Source organism: Pelodiscus sinensis, chromosome 20 (genome assembly GCF_052426305.1).
Source record: "Pelodiscus sinensis isolate ZL-2025 chromosome 20, ASM5242630v1, whole genome shotgun sequence".
Classification (NCBI taxonomy): domain Eukaryota; kingdom Metazoa; phylum Chordata; order Testudines; family Trionychidae; genus Pelodiscus; species Pelodiscus sinensis.
This window is the reverse complement of record NC_143071.1, coordinates 11,021,326-11,046,020: the sequence shown is the minus strand read 5'-3', so window position 1 is coordinate 11,046,020 and position 24,695 is coordinate 11,021,326. Positions and strand designations below refer to the sequence as shown.

Here is a 24,695-nt window from a genome sequence, read left to right as displayed (position 1 = left end):
CTTGCTGTGTTTAGGGCTTTTTTAAAATACTTCAGTTTATATTGGGATATACGCAGCACCCAGAGAATGAATAGTGCTCTGAAATGCATTTATTCAGATGACTAAGGAAGAAAAGTTTCGCACTGCAGGAATGTCGTCAATTAAGTTAAGGAATTGATATAATACAGGGATTAATTTACATAAAATAGACCAGTTCCCACTATACTTGAAATGTCTGAAATAGTGCTATAGTTCTAAATTTCAATTTTAAGAGAACAGAAAGTTCATCTTTAGATTGTGTAGAAAGTAAAACTTGAAGTTTAGTTTTATGCAAAACACATTCAAATTAATATTTTCTATTAAAGTATCTTTAATTTCACGTGATTAAGCCTTTATTTAAACTGCAAATGTGTTTTTATTGGCATTACTGAGCATACTTCTGGTGGTAGCCATCTTGAAGATTACATCAGTTGCAAAATTTGTAGCTTAGGGATTGTAAATTAACGTTTATTTTAAACTGGGTTTTTTCCAGCTCTCAATAGTCTGACACTCTTCTTGAGGCTGAGAGTTTCGATTTTTACCAGATGGCATTTGAGTCTTTGGGAGTGGTGCAAAGTACAGTAAACTTCCGATAATCCGGCACCTTTAGGACCCAGAGGGTGCCGGAATATCAGATATGCCGGACTATCAGAAGGGGGGGGCTATGAGGGGTCTGGGGTGGGGTGGGGGGATGCTACCCCAGACCCCCTCATAGCCCTCCCTTCTGATAGTCCGGCTCTGCCCCAGGAGTCCCCGATTCAGCCGCTGCTGGTCAGTTTCAGCAGCGGCTGAATCGGGGGCGCCTGCAGCAGAGCAGCTAGGGTGCTGCTGGGTTGGTCCGGTAGCGCCAACCCTTGGCGCTGTGAGACCAACCCGTCAGCACCCTAGCTGCTCTTGGGGACACTTGGGGCAGAGCAGCTGTGGTGCTGACGGGTTGGTCCCGCAGCGCCCCTCCTCGGCGCTACTGGACCAACCCAGCAGCACCCCAGCTGCTCTGCCCCAGGTGTCCCCAAGTCAGCTGCTGCTGATACTGATCAGCGGCTGACTCCAGAAAGCCAGAGGCAGAGCTGCTCTGCCCCGGGTTTCCTGGAGTCAGCCCTGGTCAGTTTCAGCAGCGGCTGAATTGGGACGCCTGGGACAGAGCAGCTGGGGCGCTGCTGGGTTGGTCTGGTAGCGCCAAACCTCGGCGCTGTGGGGACCAACCCAGCAGCACCCCAGCTGCTCTGTCCCAGGTGTTCTGATTCAGCTGCTGCTGAAACTGATCAGGGCTGACTCCAGAAAGCCCGGTGCAGAGCAGCTCTGCCTCTGGCTTTCTGGAGTCAGCCGCTGGTCAATTTCAGCAGCGGCTGAATCCGGGACAGCTGGGGTGCTGCTGGGTTGGTCCCGCAGCCCCGAGGGGCAGCGCTACTGGACCTACCCGGCAGCACTCCAGTTGTTCTGCCCCCTGCTTCCTGGATGCAGCGCTGGTCAGTTTTAGCAGCGGCTGAATCGGGGAAGCTGGGGGCAGAGCAGCTCCAATGGTCCGGCTGCCTGGAGCACTTCCAGGTTCCTGATGGTGCCGGACCATCAGGAGTGCCGGACCATCAGGTGCCAGACCATCGGAGTTTTACTGTAAATTGTAGATTTGGGAGCAGTAAATAAGAATTATGGGGAAATAATTCAGGTTTCTCACCTGAAACTAGAGTTTTTCTGGGTTTTCTTAACAGATCCAAATTTACCCTTTCTTTCCTATTGCTTCAGAAGCTTGTGGCTAGTAGATGTTCTCCTCTGCCTCTGAGCTGTACTATCAACCTGCACAGTAGCCTCAATTACAATTTTTATCTATAGCCGTACTAAGTACACATTTTGGAGTAACTGCATTTTGGCATTTGGATCTGAAGAGCAGACCTATTTGAAGAACTCCTTTTATAGGCAAATCATTCAGTTTTTGTAACTGGGAGAACTAAAAAAGACTATTGGAAGTGAATTTGGCCTGTTTAGTAAACTTGAAAGTATTAAAGATCAACTCTACTTACATTTTTAATCTGCTTGAACAAATACAAGGTGTAGAGATGGGGAAACACTGAAATTTCAATGGGAAGCATGCAATGTTATAACTTTGCAGAAAGTCCTTGTATCTGGTAATGGCAGGGATTTAAAAAAAATAATCTCAGGTAAATTTGTGGCACTGAATAGAGTTGTTACTTTTTCAAGACTTTAAAATATTTTTCTGTTTAGATAAGCCATCACAGAATTCAGAAAATGAACAAAATTCTGTAACCCTGGAAGTACTGCTTGTGAAAGTTTGCCACAAGAAAAGAAAGGTAACATAACTTGAGAAACTTTTCATAAATATTAAAATGCAAAGTTGAATTGATTCTGGAATATCTCTTTAGCCTTCAGGTTGGCAATGTATGTTAATGAAAGCATGATGCTTCAGTCAAGAGATTAGTGTTAAACTTACATTACTACTACTGTCTAAATTATTTTGTTGATTATGAATGAATTTTCAAAAGCACTTTACATTGGTTTTTTTCTACTCCCACTGAAATCACTGGAAGTATTACCACTGATAACCTGTGGGAGCGGAGTTGACCGATGCTGAGCGCTGATGAAAATAATCTTTTAGGAAAAGATGCTGAACTTGTTGCCTGTTCTACTCCTGGCTGCAGTACTTTATTCTAGAAATGTGTTTGAAAGGAAGTTAACTTCTCACTTTCCATGTTTTGCTTTCCATGATATTTGAGTATTATCTACATTTTAGAGTTCCCAATTTTTATTCATTTAATTAAAGCTGTAGTTCTCAAGATGATTTTACAGATCTTGAAAACTGGTTAACTTTCCCTCATGAATGCGTGTGGTCTGAGACATTAATTTTAAAAGTCTAGTTTGCTTTTTAAATCATTGTTACTAGCTTATTTTTATGAACATAACTTACCAAATGTTACATGTCTTTATGTTCATAACTATATGTCAACTCAATGTCAGAGATGGGCACTGATGATTTTCAGAGGATCAGGTCCCCCCAAAAAGAAAACTCTGAAGAAGGGAGAAATGCAGAGTGGTTTTTTGTAGCATCGACTGAAAAGGAAACCATTAGTTGACATGTCCTTTCAATTTGGACAGTTCTAAAGCTTCAGATAGCTAACTGGAGCCCAGTATAAAAGATGGTGTCCTAAACTGAGACCAAATACAGGACTCTAGTATAAATCTTAGAACCCTCTCTCGCTGCCTCAGAAGCTATGCTTCACAAAGGCACTGCCTTAGTTAGACTTTCCTGGTGGCCACACCAACAATTAGACAATTTTCATGACATGACATGACATGACATGCATTTGTACCAGCCCCTGACCAGTAAATGCTCTAAAAGCTTTCAAGCTTTTTTCCTTTTTGGATAAAACTTACTTTAGAGTGTAAAGACTCAGATGGTGGAGGTTCTCAAATATCAGACATGTTCAGCTTTATTTCCTACAATACTGTTTCCTTGTACATCTCACTTAATTGCTGTTAGAAGATTTGGTTTTTGTTCTGTCACCAATCTAAATCCATATTTCTAACTTATCTCCATATATTTTGTTTACATTGAGATGATGTTCAAAGGCAAAATGAACTAGGCATTCTACAAAATTATAGGATAGTTGCTATGCTAAGGCGTTTAAACCTTATTTGTATTCCCCAGTAACCTGTGACCTCTTCTCTCCCTTTTCTTGCTCCGTTCTATTCATTTTTTACATTATTTCTCTGAAATAGTTATTAGAATGACAAATACAGTAAACTTCCGATAATCTGGCACCTTTAGGACCCAGGGGGTGCCGGATTATCAGATATGCCTGACTATTGGAAGGGGGGGCTATAAGGGGTGTGGGGTGGGGTGGGGAGGATGCCACCCCAGACTCCTCCTAGCCCCCCCTTCCGATAGTCTGGCCCTGCCCCCGGCTTCTCCAATTCAGCCGCTCGTCAATTTTAGCAGCGGCTGAATCGGGGAAGCTGGGGGCAGAGCAGCTCCAATGGTCTGGCTGCCCAGAGCACTTCCAGGTTCCTGATGGTGCTGACCATCAGGAGTGCCGGACCATCAGGTGCCATCGGAGTTTTACTGCATAGTGTATTATAATAATTTGCAGAAACCTGTCTGAATAGCATGTTTAATTATACTTAATCTACATCCCAGGTGCCTGCAAATTTCACTTCTTGAAATTAGCCATCTAGATAATTGATCTCCAGGATCAAACCAAACTAATTATAGCCAGTTATTTCCTATATTCTAGTTAAATCCGTTGTGACTATAGTAGAAGCCAACTGATGCCAGTTGTAATCCTGTTTCCATTTTGGTTTACATTAGGAAAGGTACTTTGGCTGAACATTCTAGATGCTAGACATTCAGGCCTGCTTTTAAGATCTGTCATGTAATTCAGCAGTGTCTGTGACAAGGGATGGACAAGTAAAATCGTGGGAGCTATTGTTGAGTATTTTACATATACATTTTGTTGGAAGTTTCCTGCTTTATATATCCAGCATGGCAAAGTGCTTCACGATTTGTTTGGGAAATACTGCAAATGGCAATCCCACCTTGAGAAGTTCTGTCTCCCATACATTTCATTAGTAGCACTGTAGTATTGGAAGGAAGGAGAGGAGAGACTATTTTTTATTTTATATATATATAAAGGAAATATTTAATCTTTTAAGTACATTGAGTTAAATTGGAACTAAGACCTACTTTACAGTCTTACTGATTGCTGCATGATAGTAAGAACAGAAGAACTGCTGTACTGGGCCAGACCAAAGGTCCACCCAGCCTATCATACTGTCTGGCATACAGCAGCCAATGCCAGATGCCCCAGAGGAAGTAAACAGAGTAATGTAACAAATTAATCACTTTTCCACAAAGACAACTTATAAAAAAAAAAATGAGTAGTCCTGTGGCACCTTAGATTTAAACGTATATGTGTAGTGTCAGGAGCTTTCATGGAGTCTCTTTATTCCTGCTGTTGATTAATAGTCCTGCCAAAGCAGTGCATGATACTATACATATATTTTTGTTAGTCTATAACTTTAAAAACAACCTTTAAAAAAAATGAGTAGGCCTGTGGCACCTTAGAGACTAATGCAGCTACCCCTCTGAGACTTTCCAGAAAGATGGCTGCTCCCAGAAGTGATTATAAAATGCTTCTTTTAACTACATTTTCAAATGTGTTTATGTATACAAAACCTGAGAACGTTCTTTGATCGGTAATTCCTTGAAATTTGAATCTAGTCATACCAAGAGATATTATTTTAGGCAGCATCATTATTTCCAAAATGATAGTGGGGAAGGTGCAATTAAATTTTACATGCTTTCACAATAATGAAGAATTTCCATTTAATAAATACCCCAAATATTAAAAACTTGTTTGTTTTATGTTTGCAGGATGTCAGTTGTCCAATAAGGCAAGTTCCTACAGGTAAAAAGCAGGTGCCTTTGAACCCAGACATCAACCAAATAAAGCCAGGCAACTTCCCATCACTTGCAGTTTCCAGTAATGAGTTTGAACCCAGCAACAGCCATATGGTGAAATCTTACTCATTATTATTCAGAGTAACTCGTCCAGGAAGAAGAGAATTTAATGGAATGATTAATGGGGAGACTAATGAAAACATAGGTAAGTTCAGTTTTTGAATGTTCATTTGTCAGGTTTAGCATGTATGTATGTATGTTGTCTTTCAGAACCTCAGGTTGTCAGATCCAGAATCAAATATGGGTGACTTAATTGGCTTTCATTAGTTTGTAAAAATGTCTGTTTCAACACAGTGCTGGAAAGATAGTATGCCTTTAGATAGGTACACATTGAATGTCTCTAGTCCAGCACTTGGGACCTAACCTTTGTCGAACCAGAGGATTTGCCAAACCACAATGACTTCCCAACTGCTGGAATTGCCTGGTTTATTTTTTTAACAATTGTATGTAATTGTCAAATGCAGATGTCAATGAGGAAATTCCAGCTAGGAGAAAACGTAATTCTTCAAATCGTGAAGATGGAGAAAAAACTTTTGTGGCACAAATGACTGTGTTTGATAAAAACAGGTAACATAATTTTTTTTTGTAATTTTTACTTCTGCACTTGGATATTAAATGAAATTCTACTTTTGAATTTCAGCATTCTCAATATTGTATTCTGCATTTTCAATTTGCAGATCAATGGATGACTGGAACAAGTGGTATTAGCTTGGGCTGTGCAGTGAAAGAATAAACTGCTTGAAAAAGTAGTTCGCAGGTTTCAAAGAGGACACTTTAAATCTACCATTCTTTTATGACCAACTCAGAAAATATATTCCCCCCTAAAACAAGTTTTAAGATATACAGTGAAACCTTTGTTATCTGGCACTCTGTTAACCAGCAAACTTTAACCAGCATTGCCCCTAGCCACAATACTGTCACATCTTCAGGCGCACAGGCCTGGCTTGGTTTACCATGATTGGCTTAACAATATTTTATTTTAGAAGTACTAATCTAATCATCCTTAACTCAAAATAGAAATGTGAGACCAACTGCCTCACACTACAAAACTACCAATATTAAAAACTTGAGTCCATTGTTCTTTCCTAGATTGATGGGACCCTCAGAACTGGAATTTTTAGATACCCTGAACACCCTAATCCCCGAGCGTGTGTGATAACACAGGTTTTACTGTACCTGCAAATATAGGGATGTTAAGTAGTGGTTAATTAGCTAATGGAGTAGTTGATGGAATTTTCATCAATTACTCGATTAGTCGATGTGGGGCGGGAGGGGCACTTGCTACCCACACTTAGGCTCTGTTGTTTAAATGTAGTAAGAGCTGGGTGCGCAGTTATCAGACCTTTCAAGATCACTTAGTAGGTCAATATGTATTGGTCGTGACTGATGACACGTCCTGTATCAAATAGAGTATGCTTCTCTTCCCTTTGCCAAGGAGCCCTGAGACTTTGGGACTTCTGTTTAAAACATTCAGTTCACCTGCTGGACCACCTTGGCAAGAATATAAATGTTGTACTTGCATTTCAGTGTAGAACACACAAAGCAGTATAAAGAAATAACTGTATGAAGGTTTAGTCTGTACTAACTTTGCTAGTGCATTTTATGTTGCCTGCTATGAAACTAGGCATAGTTAGATGAGTTGAGGTACCCCATTAGAACTAGGGATGTAATTGACTAGTCGTCTCTTCCCCCTCCCCCCAACTTGTTGCCTCTATCAGAAAGAGGCAGCGGGGGAGGGGAGGAGTGGAAAGAGAAGCTGGGGGCAGCTGGCTTAAAAGTGGGTTCCCTCCAGCTCCGTGGGAGGAGGCAGTGTGCAGCAGCAGTGTTCCAACTTTAAAATGTACAAGAGTCCCTGCTGGGGGAGGTCTTGTACATTTCAAATGGAAAGCACCCACATGGAGTCTAGGACTAGCGGGGAGTCCCCCCTCCTCCAGATCCCAGGTTCCATGTGGGTGCTTCTGATTTGAAATGTACAAGAGCCCCTGCTGGGGCTCTTACACATTTCAAAGGCGGAATGCCGCACTAGTCCTTATCGATTAATTGAATAGTCGATGGAAATCCCATCAACTATTCGATTAGTTAGTTAATCAATTAGTTAAATTTTGATTAACATCCCTAACTGGAACACCTCTGCATTCCTCCAGGAACGTGTGTTCCCCTGGATGAGAACACTGCTTTATGATTGATTCCTGTTTCTCAACTTCACATATTTCTGCAATGTCACCCTCTGCATAGCTCCTTGTGGCGTAGTGGGGGTGCTGTCTGCTCTGTAACCTGGTGTCTCCCTGCGCTATGATGTGATTCTCACTGACTCACCCAAATGTGTATTAACCCAGACACCTAGGTTCAGCCTCCCAGGGAGAGAGACAAAGGGAGGAAGGTGTAGACCACCACCTGGCTGGGTGGCAGGCCCTTGCGGGGAGGCAGTTGCTGTGTGGGAAGCATGGAGAGTACAGGCTAAGCTGGGGGTAGGGGTGATGGAGCCTAATCCTAGGGGCCAGAGCCGTCCTGGCCCTGCCCCCGGTAGCCACATCACATTTGTGCTGTGCTGTATTCTGGAAAATCAATAAACCCCCCCTCTATTCTACTGGCTGGCGGAGACTGTTCTGGTTGCTACGGGGGTGCAGGATGGGGGGAAACCCCAACTTGCCGTCACGCTCCTCATTACCACATTCTTCAGCTTCCTCTACTTCAAGAATAGGCTGGCTACCCAAGAAGAATTCCAAAAGTGTGCCAAAAAGTCTATACAGTTTTATTTCCCTGTGATGTCCAGGATGAGCAGGAATATCTGATTGTAATTTCAGGATTACATGTACCATTGAAGAGAGAAATTAATCATTCAGCTCAGTCTTGTGAACTGAATAGTTAATTTTATTCTTCACTGTCTGTTTAGAGAAAGGGATGTGACAGGCAGTGTGTGTGTCTGTTGAAGACTGATCACATAAGAGAACGTTCTAAGGAATGTTAAGATGTAGAATAGGTTTTTCTTTGGAGGTTGCCGTAAAACTTGCAACTGAACTTGGGACTAGGGATGTGAAGGAGTAGTTGACTACCCAATAAGCAAGAGCTTATTAGGTAGCACTATAGACTTCTCGATCACTCCCCTTCTTTCCTTCCCCCAGCTGCTCTGCACTCTTAAAGGGACAGAGGAGCCAGCGCACAAAGATGCTCTCAGTCTCTGGTATCCCGCCAGCTCTCAGGACAACTCTCCCCTACGCTGCCACACTGCATTCTGAAAGGGACAGCAGCAGCAGCAGCCAGTCCTGCTTGTGTCTCAGCAGAAGCTGCCCACTTCCATTACCACTCTGCAGAGTGGCATCAAGGGGGTGGCGTGGGGAGATGTTTGCTGAGAAACCCCCATGGGACTGGCTGCTGTTGCTCTGTCCCTTTCTTTCAGAATGCAGAATAGCAGTGCTGGGGAGGGTTGTCCTGAGACATGGCAGGGGACCAGAGACTGAGTCAGCATGTTTGTGCGCCGCTCCTCTTTGCCTCTTTAAGAGTGCAGGGCAGCAGTTGGGAGTTGTGCTGAGGCCCAGCGTGAGCCATAAGTGGGCGCTTTATGTGCCTTTCCTTAATGATTAGTCGAGTAGTCGATGGAAGTTCTATCATAAACCTGACTAGCAATTTAATCACTACTTAACATCCCTACTTAGGACCACTCCATCAGCTTCATCGGAGAGAAAACAGTAATGAGTCCATGACTATGAAAGTTCAGAAATTTTTTTTTGAAGGGATTTAACTTATTTTGAAGCCAAACCATTGCTAGGCAAGTATCACTATCTGGTTTCATGTTTAGTTTTTGTTACTTGTTTGAATAAATGGTTATAGCAATTAGGGTGATAGTCTTAAAAGAGAAGTGAGGTCTCTTATGCTAGTTAAACATATTCTGAGTTCCTGTTCACATTCTGCTGCCTTAGGTATTCATTTTGAATGTTTTTACAGAAGAAAGTTATTGTTTGGAACTTCCATACTGACAGAAAATGCAAAGGCTCTGGTTTATTGGAGATGATACTTTGCTCCAAAGCACTATCAAGGTTTTAGTTGTAACAGAAGATTGAGTTTGGAGTTCACCATTAGTATTTGAAGTAGCTTCAATGGATTTATGAAGTCTTCTGATTTAACTGTGCATGCTATATAAGATTTATGTGAAAGGTAAAAAGTAGTAATTGCATTCAGAATAAAGAGCTGGTAGAATTCTATTAGTTGCATCCCAATTTTGGAAATCTGGATTTGTCTTGCATTGGTTGCCTCTTGTATTTAGCCAATTCCTATCCACTTGAAGCAAAAAGAGTCTTTTTTCATTTGATAGTAAACACTTAGTTCTTAAGTTAAATTTCAGATTCAGTATTGCCTCCCTGTTTCATCAGTGGAATATCTGATAATAAATAACTACCTACCATATAAGTATTGAATACAAAACTCTCCTTCTAAATATAAATTGTCATATTGTTTTGTGTATGTTAAGTTGGAATAAATTGCTATGCATCACACCTGACCAGCATTTGGGCTGGCAGCCTTCCCTGCCTTTGTCAGAGGTTGAGCTTGCAGCTGGTTTCTGGGGTAGGGAACCCAAGCACACCTTCAGAGATTCCCTCCACCGCAGTTTCTAGTTCAATAACTGCTCAAACTTTGTCTCAATGTCTTGTTGTTTGTCTTTGTGTCTCCCCCTCTTCTCTACCTGTCCCCCCCCATCCTCTTACTCTCTCCCATCTTCTGATTGGGAAGGCTTTTAAAGACCTCCAGCAGGTCTGAAGTGGAGTTAGCTAGCCCCAGTCTGCCTGGGCCAGCTCCCTACCAGCTGCTCCTAATTGCCCTGCAGCCCTCTGCCTCTAATTAGCAGGCCTTTTACCCTTTTTGGGATGCTTTTTCTCCCCCTTCTTCTCCCCCCCCCCCCCCCCCCGTAGCAGCCCTCTGGCCTGACCTTGTTACATTATGTATTTCTTATTTAGTACCGCTTTACTTTCTACTTACTTTTCCTTTACAAATGGTAGCTATTTTCTATTTATGTATTCAAAATTCATCTTGGTAAACATTTTTCAGATTAGGTAAACTCAAATTATGAAAGAAAATGCTTGCTACTTCCCCAGAAATACTTTCTCTTTCATTAATACAGGTTGGACCCGACTGGTCCCAAATGAGGGAATTTGCTGGATAGGAGAGGTGCCCTGCTACTGGCCCTCTAACCAGCCATTCCTCCCTGCCACTGGGCCCAGCTCCACTGCTGAGGGCTGCTGAGGCCCCAGAGCTCTCTGGTCTTGGTTTAGAGAGGATGCAATCTGTATCAACTTTTCTATGAATTGGGCTTACTTGACAAGCAGTAAATTCTGTCTTGCAGCAGAACTATTGTAAACATAAGTGAGTACAGGGCTCGACAAATACACTTGCCTGCTGGCCCATGGTGAGTAGATTTTACCAGCTGGTGAGTGCAGGGGCAGACTGGCCCAGTGGGTCGTTGTGACAGGCTGGCCAAAGCCCGCACTATGGACGGTGCGGCCCCATCCAATCTGCCGGCTGGCGGAGGAGCAGAGCGCTGCTGGGAAGGGGGAAGTGCAGCGATTCTTGCCACGGGGCTGCCTGCGTGCAGCTCCAGCGTGAGAAGGCGGGGTGTGATACCAGGACGCTGGCGTGACTTGGCCCTGCGGATTTTAAAGGGCTGCGGTAGCTCGGCTCTGGCTGTGTGTCCCTGGGAGCTGGCTGCGGCACGCGGTGCAGCCAGGCTCCACCCCACCGGCTCCAGTCCTGCCACGGCCTCAGCCCCCTTTCTCTGTGCCGCCCATTCCACATGCCTTCCTTGCACTCCTGACTCCCTGCTCTCCCTCTTCCCTGCGACCCTCTGGCTCTGCGCTGCCCTTGCACCCCGCACCCTGCTCCCCTCGCGATCCCTGCCCCCCAGCTCTGTGCTGCCCATTCCCTGCACTGCCACTAGACCCTGATCCCTTTGCTCCTCCCATTCCCTGTGCCTCCACTGCACCCTGCCCCCCCAGCTCTGTGCTGCCTGTTCACTGCACTGCCCCTAGACCCTGATCCCTCTGCGTCCCGTTCCCCACGTCCCATTCCCCGTACCTCCACTGCACCCTGTTCCCCCCGATCCCTGCATCCCTCTGGCTCTGTGCCTCCCGTTCCCCGCTACCCTCGTACCTCCCCACTGTTCCCTGCACCCCTCTGGCTCTGTGCTGTCCCTGCACCCTGCTCCCCCTGTGGGTCGGGAGTGAAGGGTGCTTTTCCATAGGGAGGGGCTGGACAGGGCAGGGAAAAGGTTGCTGTCACCCAGCGGCGAGTGAAAGGGGGAGTTCACCTGAAGCGCCTTTGCCTTTATGGGAAAAAAAGAATGAAATGCTATTTGCTATTTATAGGGCTAAAATGCCGGGACAAAAGCAAAAACAAACAAAAACCCATTGCAAAATGCAAACGTGTAAAAGACAGCAAAAAACGGGGGGTGGGGGGGAAGCGGCCAAAAATGTTTTGCTTGGGGCAGCAAAAAACCCAGAGCTGGCCCTGGGGGAGGGGAAGAGGCTGTGCTGGGCTGTGGGGAGGGGAAGGGAAGGGAGGGGAGGGGAAAAATATGGGGAAGGGGCTTGTGCTGAGGGGAGGGGAGGAGGTCAGGAGAAGAAAAAAGGGAAAGGCACCAAGGGACGGGTGCAGGAGAGACAAAGATGCCAGGGGGCCAAGTGCAGACAATGAGGAAAGGGCAGGAAGGGGGGACAGGGTGATGCTAGGAGGAGAGGGTAAGGGCAGTGGGGGCTGGAGGGAGAGGTGCTGGGAGAAGGCTTGAAAGAAAGGGTGGGCATGAGGAAGGTGGGGATGGAGCAAGGCATCTGAGGGCACAGGGGCATATGGGGAACAGGGGCAGAGGGTGGTGAGGGAGGCACCAGGAGGGTGCAGGTGCCAAGGGATTCTGGAGGTGAAGCAGAAGGGCAGATACCTGCAGGGGAGGGACCAGCACCAGAGGAGAGAGGCAGGGCAGGTGTGTAGAGGGAGGTTTTAGGAGAGGGGATGAGGGGTAGTTCACATGATCAGAGTGGGGCTACTGGAGGAGTGGGCATGGGGGGGAGAGAAGGGCTGGTGGAGGGGGGCAGGTCTCAGGAAGGCCAAGGGCAGTGAGAAGGGCAGGAGTCAGGACAGCAGAGGAGGGTGAGGGTTAGGGTTTTTCAAAAACTGCATAGTAATGTGGAGAGTCATAATTAGAGTTGCCAGTTATAGCAACTTACACTTCCTTTGAATTTTTTCCATAAAACACAAATTAATCATTTATATTAATCATTTGTGGCAAGTGTTTTAATCACTGTTTGTGATGCAATATCCAGAATAGGCAAATATTTAATACTCAGTCCTCTAGTTAAAGTCTTCTGTGTGTTCCCTGTTTCTCTTCTCTTTCCTTGCCTATTTCTGTTATCAAAACCTTTCTATTTTTTTAATGGAGTAATGATGGATCATTTAGTGGTTTACCAAATACCATCAAGAAGCAGAACAAACAGGTCTTTAATGGAGGGGTAGCTCTATTAATCTATAATTTTAAAATAAATAGTTCTTTGGCACCATATAGACTAACCAAAATATGTAGAATCATGAGCTTTCGTTGGTAAAACCTATTTCATCAGATGCCTTGTTTTTAAAGGTCTTTGATGGTTTACTTGTTCCACTTATAACATTCATGACTGTTGGAGCCATTCAATTATGGTAACATGTTTCATATCTAAAGGCAAAAGGAAAGGCTATTCCAAGACAATAGTAAGCTATTACGGGACTGTAGAATGCTGAGATGTCTAAAAATACAGGCAACAGTGTTTTCTTAGGCATGATTCTCATATAGAATACTGATAAAATAGTTTGAATACATTCAAGTAGCACTTGGCTATTTAGTAAGCTGTTTTTAAAGTTTTGTTTATTTGATTATGCATTTGCAACTTTACATGCTCTTGTTAGGAGTTGGAATGTGGCCAGTGAAAATAATAGAACTATGAAAAGCAAAATGTCTTGCTAGGCAGTGAGTTAATGGGATTGTATTTTGACATTACAAAATATTTAGGGCTTATCTACATGGGGCATTACTGTGCTTTGGCTACTAAAGTGTAGTAAGAGCAAGAGTGTGGGACTTCACTGTGCAGCAAGCTAGTTTGCTATAGATTGATTCTGATAAATCTTTAGTTGGTGTTTCTGTATACGATCAGCTATCAAACTTGTGGCGCTATTAAATGTTTTCAACTATACTATATTTTGTACATCCTGGCCACTACTTTGTTGCTCCTCCTTGCTGTTCTAACGAGTGACAGCGGTTAACTTAAAATATTTTTCTGTAGAAATCTTCAGTTGAACTTTTGCAACTGATTTGAGATTAATAGTTTCATGTGAAATGCTTATGGATTATCTAATGAACATATTTTGGCATTGTCCATACTTACATTGGTAGTGTCTGAACAGAAGGGAAAAAGCATTGTACAGTAAAACTCTGATGGTCCGGCATCTGACGGTCCGGCACTCCTGATGATCCGGCACCATCAGGAACCTGGAAGTGCTCCGGGCAGCCGGACCATTGGAGCTGCTCTGCCCCCAGCTTCCCAGATTCAGCCGCTGCTAAAACTGACCGGCGGCTGAATCGGGGAAGCTGGGGGCAGAGCAGCTGGAGTGCTGCTGGGTAGGTCCCATAGCGCTGCCCCTCGGGGCTGCGGGACCAACCCAGCAGCACCCCAGCTGTCCCTGATTCAGCCGCTGCTGAAACTGACCAGTGGCTGACTCCAGGAAGCCCTGCTTCGGGCTTCCTGGAGTCAGCCGCTGATCAGTATCAGCAGCGGCTGACTTGGGGACACCTGAGGCAGAGCAGCTGGGGTGCTGCCAGGTTGGTCCAGTAGCGCTGAGGAGCGGCACTGCGGGACCAACCCGGCATCACCCCAGCTGCTCTGCCCCAGGTGTCCCAAAGAGCAGCTGGGGTGCTGCCGGGTTGGTCTCGCCGCACCAAGGGTCGGCGCTACCGGACCAACCTGGCAGCACTCTAGCTGCTCTGCTGCAGGTGTCCCCGATTCAGCCGCTGCTGAAACTGACCAGCAGCGGCTGAATCAGGGATGCCTGGGGCAGAGCCGGACTATCGGAAGGGGGGGCTATGAGGGGTCTTGGGTTGGGTGGGATGCCACTCCAGACCCCTCATAGCCGCCCCTTCCGATAGTCCGGCATATCTGATAATCTGGCACCCCCTGGGTCCTAAAGGTGCCAGATTATCGGAAGTTTACTGTATTGTGCTTGAATTGTCTGATCCAGTGAAGGCAGAGAGGTGTTCTGTGGGCTTTTTTGAGACCTTCATTTATTATATCAACTGTCTTTGAAAATCGACTTCTGAAAATGGTATTGGTGCAGAATGGGACAAATTCTTCAGTTTTAGGCATCCTGATCTCTTGGTATACCTATTTAACTGACTAGAACATCTCATATTAGAACATAGATAATTTGTGTATTTTTTGACATTTGGTGTATGTTTTTCATGTACGTGAAGGTTTTCACTTTTGTATTTAACACTTTTTTCCTTGTGTTACATATGGTACTACTTTTTGTTCTCTGTGTAGGATTTTTTTAGTCCTATTTTGGCATTTGGTATCCAATTTTCATCATAGTTTTTGTTTTAGCTGAGATGCAGGCTCAGTTGTAAATTCTTATATTGGTGCTTGCATTAGTTTCATGCAAAAAGTATTTTGAGAGAAATTAACATGTTAAGTTTCACTGAAATATATTTGACACTTTAAACACAAACACAACAAATGAATATATTTCAGCATACTGAATAAAATGGTACTTTGTGTGTACAGACGCTTGCAGCTTCTGGATGGGGAATATGAAGTAGCTATGCAGGAAATGGAAGAGTGTCCAATTAGCAAGAAAAGAGCAACATGGGAAACTATACTCGATGGGAAGGTATGAACCATTGTCTCATTAGTCTATGCAATATTTGACAGTTAAACTGCTGAGATCTCTGCTGGTCATGCAGACCAATACTGTTTTGTTGTTCCCTTCTAATCCTCTGTATCATCTGTTCTCTTGTCTTGTACTTAAATTCTCTTTCTCTTTTTTGCTTTGGCAACTGTTTCCTCTAGTGATTGATGTATCTACTTAACTAAAACTTCAATCTGTAAATAGTTATAGTTAAGTTAGCATATAATTTGTATTTGGGGGCGTGGGTCCTCCCACTCCAGTTTGTTCACCCTTTTGGGTATGGCTTATTCAGGTGTTCATATCCATTCTGTTAAGGGTGTATGCATGCTGCATTCACAATCATTGGAATGTTTTCCCTAGAGGTACCCAGTCAGGTTGGCTGTGCATCCCTCTGGAGTGGTACCCGTATCGTGGTGTGTATAGCAACTGCCGCTCTGCCACCTGCTCGCTTCTTTCTTACTGCCAGTGACGATCCTTGGAGCTTCTTGCCCTTGCGAGGCAAGCGCTACCCTGGTGGTCTCTTTCCTCAGTAGTTCTGGTTCTTCTTATAGTTGTAGTTATAAGGAGTGTAGCAAGTATTAGTAACTTTTGGATTTGAGGTTTTCTGCCACACTTCACTTCCCAGATCAGGGCATCCAGTGGTCACGGGTTTGAATCCTGTATAAGCTGCGGGAAGCTTTTACAAGGTGATCCACGTGAAGTGCCTGGGAGAAGAATATCAAATGGACAAGTGTTCTTTTTGGTCCTGGATCTGAAACTTCTACAAATGGAAGAGGGACTGTCATCTCAGATTCCTCATGGAGGCAGCATTCCAGCCTCAACCTGCAAGATCAGCACTGACCACTTCCAGTAGTGCACTAGCCTCAGTGCAGGACCTCTCGGTGCTGAAGGAAGGACTTTTTGTGAGGGCACAGTCATTGCTTTCCTGCACACCAGCAGGGTACAAGCACAAGGCACTGATCCCATTCCCCAGTGATTCACAAAAAGAAGGTGGACCAAAATTAGTTCCCAGCCACCCACGATCTTTGTGGTACTAATTGCAGTATCCCCCCTCCCAATCCAGAAGCAAGGAAAGACCATTACCATGCAGCACCAATCACAGTTTCCTTGATGCTGATCCCTGGCATGGAAAAGCCCCACATGGCTGGGGTTAGCCTCTGTCTACTCCTCAGACTTAAGGGAGTCTTCAGTCTCTGGATGGAGCAGTTATATATCATGCTCCCGGCACCCTTCCTAGCAGCTCTTGGATCACCATAGCTCACGTGACCCACTGGCACCAATGGTCTCCTGACTGCCACAGAGGCAAGGGGCGGTTCACTTTTGGACTCCATGGGGCTACCATCAGACTCAAGGGCAGGACTCTAGAACTGCCTCAGTGTTTCATGGAGCACCCCCAGACCGTCAGCATCAGGGTCACATCTTACCTCAGCAACCTTACAGGGGCTCTAGAACAGTGGAAGGACATTGTGCTAGTGCCAACAATTGCAGGAGACCTACGTGTGCCCCAAGCAGCGCAGACACAGCCTGTGTGGACACAACCAGAGGCCCAACAAGTAGCAGATTCTAGGGAATCAGAGCCAGAATGACCCAATATTTCTAGCCTCATCATCTTCATCTGTAGCTGAGGCAGTGGCTGGGACTTACACCTCTTCCTTGCCAGTTATGAACATGAAGGGACAGACCCCTTTCATAGAGTGGCCCAGAATTAACATTTTTAGGCTAACAAGGTAATAGAGGAGTGGACACAGTGGTTGACATCCTCCTTGCCCCTCATCAAAACCATTACCACCACCATAAAGGTGCTCTGGCAGACTCCAGACTCCATAGCCTCAACAGCCAAAGGAGTGAAGAGGAGATACTTTGTGCCTCAAGTTGACTAAGAGCACCTGTTTATCCACCCACAACTGTAAACTTGTATGGTACATGCAGACAATGATAAGGAGTGTCAGGGCCAGCTGGCCCCACATAAAAATCTAAGGAGGCTGAGAAACTAGACCTATTTGTCCAGGAGGGCTGTTTGGAGGGAGGGGCGAGAGAGACTTCAGCTACCTGTGGCAGACCAACAGACAGTGCTCAGCTGATATGCATTTAACATGTAGAGCATTCTATCTAAGTTTCAGAAACTGTTCCCAGCATACTCCAGACAGGAGTTTGGGACACTGCTGGAGAAGAACAAGGGGGTCTCGAGTACCTTCCTTATAAGCAGTTCTTGACTTTGCACACTTTGCTGCCTGCACTATGGTCACTGGCATTGTAGCCACATGTGATGCACAACAGTGTCTGGTATCACTCGAGGTCACGCATACTATACAGGATCTACCCTTTGACTGTGCAAGACTACTTGTGCAAATGGGAGTCTGTATTTGCCACAGTCTGAAGGACTTGAGGGCCACACTTGAGACACTGGGGATTCACACACCTGCACCTCAGAGAAAACCCTTTTAGTCCCAGCCCCCGAGCCATTTTATGCTGAATTGCGCAGGCAGGACATCAGTAAGTGTAGGGGAAGGAATAATAGGAGACAGCAGTCGTCGTCTTCCTCGTCTGGCTAAGGGCAGGACACCTTGAAGCAACCACAGGGTTCAAAATCCAGTTTTTGAAGGTGTGCCCAAGGATGGACATCAGTTACTTTCCCAGATCCTTACCCATTTGTGAACCAGTTGTCCTGCTTCTACCATGCCTGAACCCAGATTACTTCAGATCACTGGTTTCTGAGCAGCGCAGAGCTGGGATACTTCCCCATCCCTTTTCAAAACCCTTCTCACAAACTGCTTTTACAGAAGGTGCAGTTGTTTCTTGCTCTAAGGGCAATAGAGTAGGTTTCTTAAACATTTTGGGGCAAGGATTTTTACTCATTACTTCCTTGTGCTCAGTGCCAAGCATGGGCTGCACCCTATCCTCAACCTCCAAGAACTCAATTACTTTGTAAAGTGAGTTTCTAGATGGTATCCCTGGCTTCCACCATTTGTTCCCTGGATCCAGGGGACTGTACACCACCCTCAACATGAAAGATACTCTTTCACATGTCCATCATTCTGGCCCACTGAAGGTTTCTCTGTTTATGGTAGGGAACAAGTTCTACCAGTTTAGCATGCTCCAGTTTGGCCTCTCAACAGCCCCCCTAGGTATTCACAAAATGCATGGTAGTGATGTCAGTCTTTCTACACAATCACCACGTGCAGGTGTTTGTAACTGGACAACAGGCTTATTAAGGCCAAATCATGAGAGCAGGCTTCAGAGAATGTGCCCCATACCCGTGCCCCATTTCTAAGACAGTGACTTATTCTGAACATACGCAAATCCACCTTGATACCTACACAAAACATTGAGTTAATAGTGGCCCTCATAGATAACACGGTCCGAGGCCCAGTTTCAAACCAATGCATTACCAATTCCTCAACAGCAGCAAGGAATTGCATGAGATTGTTAGGACACATGGTGTCATGCACATATGTAGTTCAGCACTCAAAGCCATGCCTCAGACCCCTCTACATATGGTTAGTGCAGGTGCTCATGTCACCTCCCTTACTGCCTGTCCTCCAGTCACTACAGTGATGGCTTCAATGGCAGTCTGTGTGGAAGTTCCTTTTGCCAAGCCACAACCCACAATGGTGCTGGTCACTGATATCTTAGTGCTAGGTTGGGTGGCACACTTGGGTGAAATCAGGACTTATGGAGGGACAGATCTGTCTATAACCACATCAATGTACTGGAGCTCAAGGCAGTTCAGGTGGCATTCCAAGCCTTGAATAGACACATACAAGCTGACTGTGTGATGGTACTCACAATATGTCGGCAGTGTTTTATATAAACAACTAGGGTGGTGCTCACTCCTCTCCCTTGTGTAGAGAAGCCCTAGAGCTCTGGGAATTTTGCATCACTAATTTGATACCTTCAAGCCTTATCCCTCCTGGAGGTGCAGAACAAGCTAGAGACCAACTCAGCTGCTCGTTCCTCAGACCAGACATTTCCCTGTCTGGGGGTGGGGTTTTCCTCACTTGGATCTCTGACATGAAACAACCCATGGGTTTGAAGTTTAAATCGTGCAGGACCTGCCAGAAGCCCATGCTGCAGAGTAGTAACCACAACTTCTGTCTAAAATGTCTGGGAGATGTAAATGAAACACATGATTTCAGCAGCTGCAAAGGATTCTGCCCTAGAACTAAAAAGGAAAGGGATTTCAGGCTCAAGTAACTCCTCATGGCTGTGGTGAACTCAGCCTCATGAACAATGTCTTTTGCCATTGCCATGAATAGCAGTTCATGGTTTTAAGTCTCAGGCCTGCCCCTACAGGTCTAGCAGAGAATATAGGACTTCCCTTTTGATGGCTTGCGGTTATTTTCAGAGGAGATGGACTCCAGTGGCCTAAAAAATTCAAGACTCCACCCAAGTCAGACTGTTGCTGACAGTCATGCTTCCAGACTATGTACTCCATTATGGAGCACTTTAAACATTTCTCCATCATGACAACACAGCTGCTTGATCACATGACCACTTGAAAATATGTAGTCCAAACACACGATTCTCTGGCTCGGAGCCCTTCGGACATGGTTGGCATCAGTGTATTGCCCAAGTAGGCATAGCTTAGACAAGGTAGTTTCTCTTGCTTTCTCCTCAGGTTGATGAATCCCTTCCAGCTGTGGCTCAACCTTTTTGGTGGTTTGCATAGGAGTGCCCTTCTCCAGACCACAGCCGTTGATCCATAGATTCTTCACCATTAGGGTGGGATGCGCAGATAGAGGTGCTCAGGGAGCAAGGCCACTGGTCTCAAACAAAAATCTTGCTCCATATCAACATGAGAGAATTGAGGGCAGTTCACTTAGCCTATCAAAGCTTTCAATCCCATCTGGAGGGCAGGTGTGTATTGGTCATGACTGACAATACAACAGTGTTGTTTTCTGTAAATAGATATTGTGGACCATGCTTCTCTCCCCTATTCCAGGAAACCCTCAAGCTGTGGGACTTCTGCATAGCACGCTCAATAAACTGAAGGTGTCTTACCTTCTGGGATCCCAAAATGAGCGTGCAGCCTATCAGCACATCCTGCCATGAGTGGCTGATTCTCCCTTACATCGTGAGCAGCTTCCTTCAGTGGTGTGAGTTCCCCAAGTGGACCTGTTTAGAATGAAAGGGAATAGGAAGTGTCAAAAGATGTGTTCCCACCCTTCCTGCTTATTCACAAGATCAGAAGGGACAGCATGTCAGTCATTCTGCTAGTATCTGCCTGGCTACCATCCCTGGTACATATCACTCCTGGAATTTAGTAGCCACTGAGAACACCGTGCTGTTGGTGCTAGATTTCATCACCCAATATGCCTCCATCATCCCAACCTTGAGTCTCCCCACTTCATAACATGGAAGCTTCATGTGTAAATTTCATGGTGTTGGTATCTTCTGAATAGGGATGTAAGTGACTAGTTGACTATCCAGTAAGCAAAAGCTTGTTGGATAGCTGACTTAGTCCCATGACTAGGGATGTGAAGGACTAGTCAACTATCCAATAAGCAAATGTGTATTGAATAGTTAGTCGACTAGTTGATTCCTCCCTGCCCCCACTGCTGCCTCTATCAGAGGCAGCAAAGGAGGGGGGGGAAGAGGGGATACTTCAAAGCGGCAGCACAGCGCAGCTGAGCCGAGGCAAAGTTCAGTGGGGCAGCCCCTCACAGCTGACCCCTGGCTGCATGCTGCGCTGCCAATTTGAAATGCACAAGAACCCCCACTGAGGATACTTGTGCATTTCAAAGCTGGCACAAGCGTGCAGTCCAGAGTCAGTGGGACTTCCCGTTGGCCCTGGGCTGTGCACAGAGTTCCACATTCCTCCCTTGAAATGTACAAGAGCCCCAGAGGGAGCTCTTGTACATTTCAAGCGAGGAATGTGGAAGTGTTTGTTGAGAAGTGGGTGGAAATTCCATCAACTACTTGACTAGTCATTAACATCCTTACCCATGACTAATGGCTTCCCCCTCCCCCCCCCCTTCCGCCTTTCTGTGTTGATCAGAGGCAGCAAGGGGTGGGGAGCCGGTGCTTGGGGGGGGGGGGGTAGCGGGGACCAGGTGCAAGCTAGGAATCAGCTGATTCCCGGCTTGTGCAGAGTCCCAGAAGCTGCGCTTCTGCTTTTGAAATGTTTTAAGAGCTTCCTGGCTCTCAGTACATTTAAAAGGCAGTGCCTCAGCAGGGTTAGCTCCTGGGTCTGAGAGCTAACCCCACTGCAGCTCCCCTGCTTATCGACTAGTTAAGCATTGGTTAAATCTATTGACTAGTTGATTGAATTAAATTTAACATCCTAGTTCTGAACCGATCAGGAAGTTAGGCCTAGTTAGTCAGTCAAAAGCCATCCCCTAAACCCTGGGGGTGACAAGCACATCTTCAACTCAAGCATCAATATCCTTCATCTTAGACTATCTGTTGGTCTTGAAGTAGTCAGGTCTGGTGGTATCACTCTGAAAGCTTCACCTAGCAGCCACCTTGGCAGGCATGGATGATCTGTCAGTTTTCGCTAGCCTCATAGTAGTTCATTTTCTCAAGGGCCTGGACAGGTTATACTAATGAGGGGCTTCCTAGGCTAGCAAGTGGGCTGCATGAGTGGCCCTCAATCTCTGGGCCACAAGATTGTCGTATCCAAGACAGCCTTCTTAGAGGGGGTAGTCTTGCTAACTGCCCTTGGCATGCCTAGAATTTGCAGGGTGTGCTGTTTGAACTGTAGCAGCACTTTGGATGCAGAGAGAGTTCACAGCTCTCAGTGTTGTGTGCAATCAGCATGCAGCTCACTTCATGCTCCCTTGCTTTAAGTACGTCACTTTTGTAATACTGGTAGGGAAAAAAACCTGTGCAGATGAAAACCAACAGAATCTTGCAAGCCTTGTGTGTGAACAGTGGTGAAAGTGTCATGTTGGCCACACAGAGAACCCCAATGAGCCACATGCAGCTCTCGAGCCGCAGGTTACCTACCATTGGATTATACTGTCTGGTCTGTCATTCAGTACCAGTTTAGGATCTTAACCTGGTACTCTCCAGTTTAATAGGCCCTCCCTTGGGCCCTTAGCAACATGCTTCTCTATCTCTTGTGGAAAGTAGCATTCTGGGTGGCGATAACTAGCCTGGAGGATGTCTGAGATCAAAGCCTTGGCATATGAACCTCCATACACGGTCTACAGAAAAAGTCCACTTGTGGCCTCATCCAGCCCTTCTGCCAAGGTGGTATCGCACTTTCATACAAGTTAGTATATTTTTCTTTCAGTATTTTACAATTACAGTTGCCCATACCAACAGTGGGGAACAAAGACTCTATTGCCTGAACGGGAAGCTGACTCTGGTCTTCATATTTAAAAGTTAAAACTGTTCCAGAAGTCTAACCAGCTATTTGTTGCCGTAGTGGTCAGGATGAAGGGCCCTTTGTATCATCCCAAATAAATTAGTCATAAATATGATGCTTTGTGGGTGGCTAAAGTGCCAGCCCTGATGCTGACAGGGCATTGTAAAAGAGCTCAGGCCTCCTTGGCTGCTTTCCTGGCACAAAGCCCCCATACAAAAGATTTGCAGAGCAGTGATTTGGTCCCCAATACATACATTCACTTTGTATCATGCTATCCTCCAGTATGCCAAGGTGCTTCAGTCAGCAAATCCATGAGTTCCGTCCACCTCTCCAATCTTTTTGGGGAAAAACCTACTTTGAATTGATGTGATCAAGCACTTGAAGAAAAAATGGTTAGCCACTTTCTTATATTTGTTCTTTTGAGATGTTGCTCATCCATTCCAAGACCCACCCACCTTCCCTTCTGTCAGAATCTCTGGCAAAAAGGAACTGAGGAGGCAATGGGTCAGCAGGGACCTAAAGGAACAGCTCTGGGGGGACACTGCACTTTTTCTGAGTTCTTCCACTAGGGAAAGAACCTTATGATGAATCTGCACACAGGGTACTCACACCACCTTGGAATCAACATAAACAACACATCTTGAACAGCAGTTACAAGAAGGTAGGTAACTTTTTTGTGGCACTTGGCTCTTCATCCATGTCACATTAATTTGAGAATCAGTTATACATTACATTTAACTCAGTCAAACCTACAAGAATGTTCCAGAAGCAAATAGTGAAGTACATTTTAAAAAGGACACAGAGAACCTTTAGAAAAACAAGCTGGAGCATAAAAACTCAATCATTAGGAGATTGGTGGGAATGGACTTTCGAGTCCTCACTCATGTGGTTGCATTTGTGGGGCGATAGGGAGGGAGAGTAGCAGTTTATCCCTTAACTATTGACGTTTTTAAATTTAAACCTTTTCATATACTTGAGTCTAAATTTAGAAATGATTACAATTATGATCAAATGATTTTGATGAGAAAAATAAATAAAAACATGTCTTGTTTTTTGCTTTGTTTTTTCCCCAGAGGTTACCTCCATTTGAAACATTTTCTCAGGGACCTACACTTCAGTTTACCCTTCGTTGGACTGGAGATACAAATGATAAATCTACAGCTCCTATAGCCAAACCTCTTGCAACACGTAATTCAGAAAGTCTCCCTCAAGAAAACAAGCCTAGTTCTGTTAAACCTACTCAGACTATAGGTAAGGAAACTCCTGGTAACATGAATAATTGGGTCACTGATACGTTTAGTTTTTAACGAGCTCCTTCTATAATGAAATGCCTAGTTTCAGAATTCCTCATTGCTGCATTACTGAAGTTTTAATAAACTCGAAACTTGTGAGGTGCCTTATTACATCACTGAAGCTATAAAGGATTATGTGAAATCACTGCAGCTGAAGCAAGTTGGTTGTGTGTATTGGTTTCCCTAAATTATTTTTTGTAGGATTATAATTTCATTTGAGTCAAGTATTAGCTCACAATGCTTCAGTTAGGAAAATTACTTGTTGAAATGTTCAGTTTCATTCTCATTTTAATTTATAATAGAATTGAAGACTTTTAATGGATTGCTGTAGTTATAAAATACTGTCATTGAAAATAAGTAGATTCAAAAATAAAAATTAATTTTGACTCTATAGTACTCAGTGCAGTGTTGATGGCACAGTTGGTGTTTATCTGTTATATATTTTGAAAAGCTTGTGGATTTGTTTGTGCAAAGTAGTCATACTTTGTGATAACCTACAGATACTAAATTTTGAATAAACAATCCTGCCATTTAAATTAGCTAAATGCACTACTTTTTACACCGGGATATATATGCTGGGTGGAAGGTTTAAATATTTTTGTTTTTCATCGGGGAAAAGGTCATGACTATTATGATTAGAGTTCATAAAAATATTTGCTAACAAAATTGCTTCACCTATTCAGCTGTC

The 24,695-nt window shown here is 44.8% G+C and overlaps 1 protein-coding gene across 1 annotated transcript in view; it reads left to right on the top strand.

Annotated features, from left to right (window-relative positions):
* SUZ12 (SUZ12 polycomb repressive complex 2 subunit) overlaps window positions 1-24,695 on the top strand; it is a 63,851-nt gene that overhangs the window by 22,947 nt on the left and 16,209 nt on the right. Inside the window, exons 6-10 of the mRNA XM_025185700.3 lie at window positions 2,236-2,321; window positions 5,402-5,633; window positions 5,953-6,055; window positions 15,280-15,385; window positions 23,789-23,966. Coding sequence (XP_025041485.3) covers window positions 2,236-2,321; window positions 5,402-5,633; window positions 5,953-6,055; window positions 15,280-15,385; window positions 23,789-23,966 — 705 coding nt within the window. The remainder of the gene's footprint in view (window positions 1-2,235; window positions 2,322-5,401; window positions 5,634-5,952; window positions 6,056-15,279; window positions 15,386-23,788; window positions 23,967-24,695) is intronic.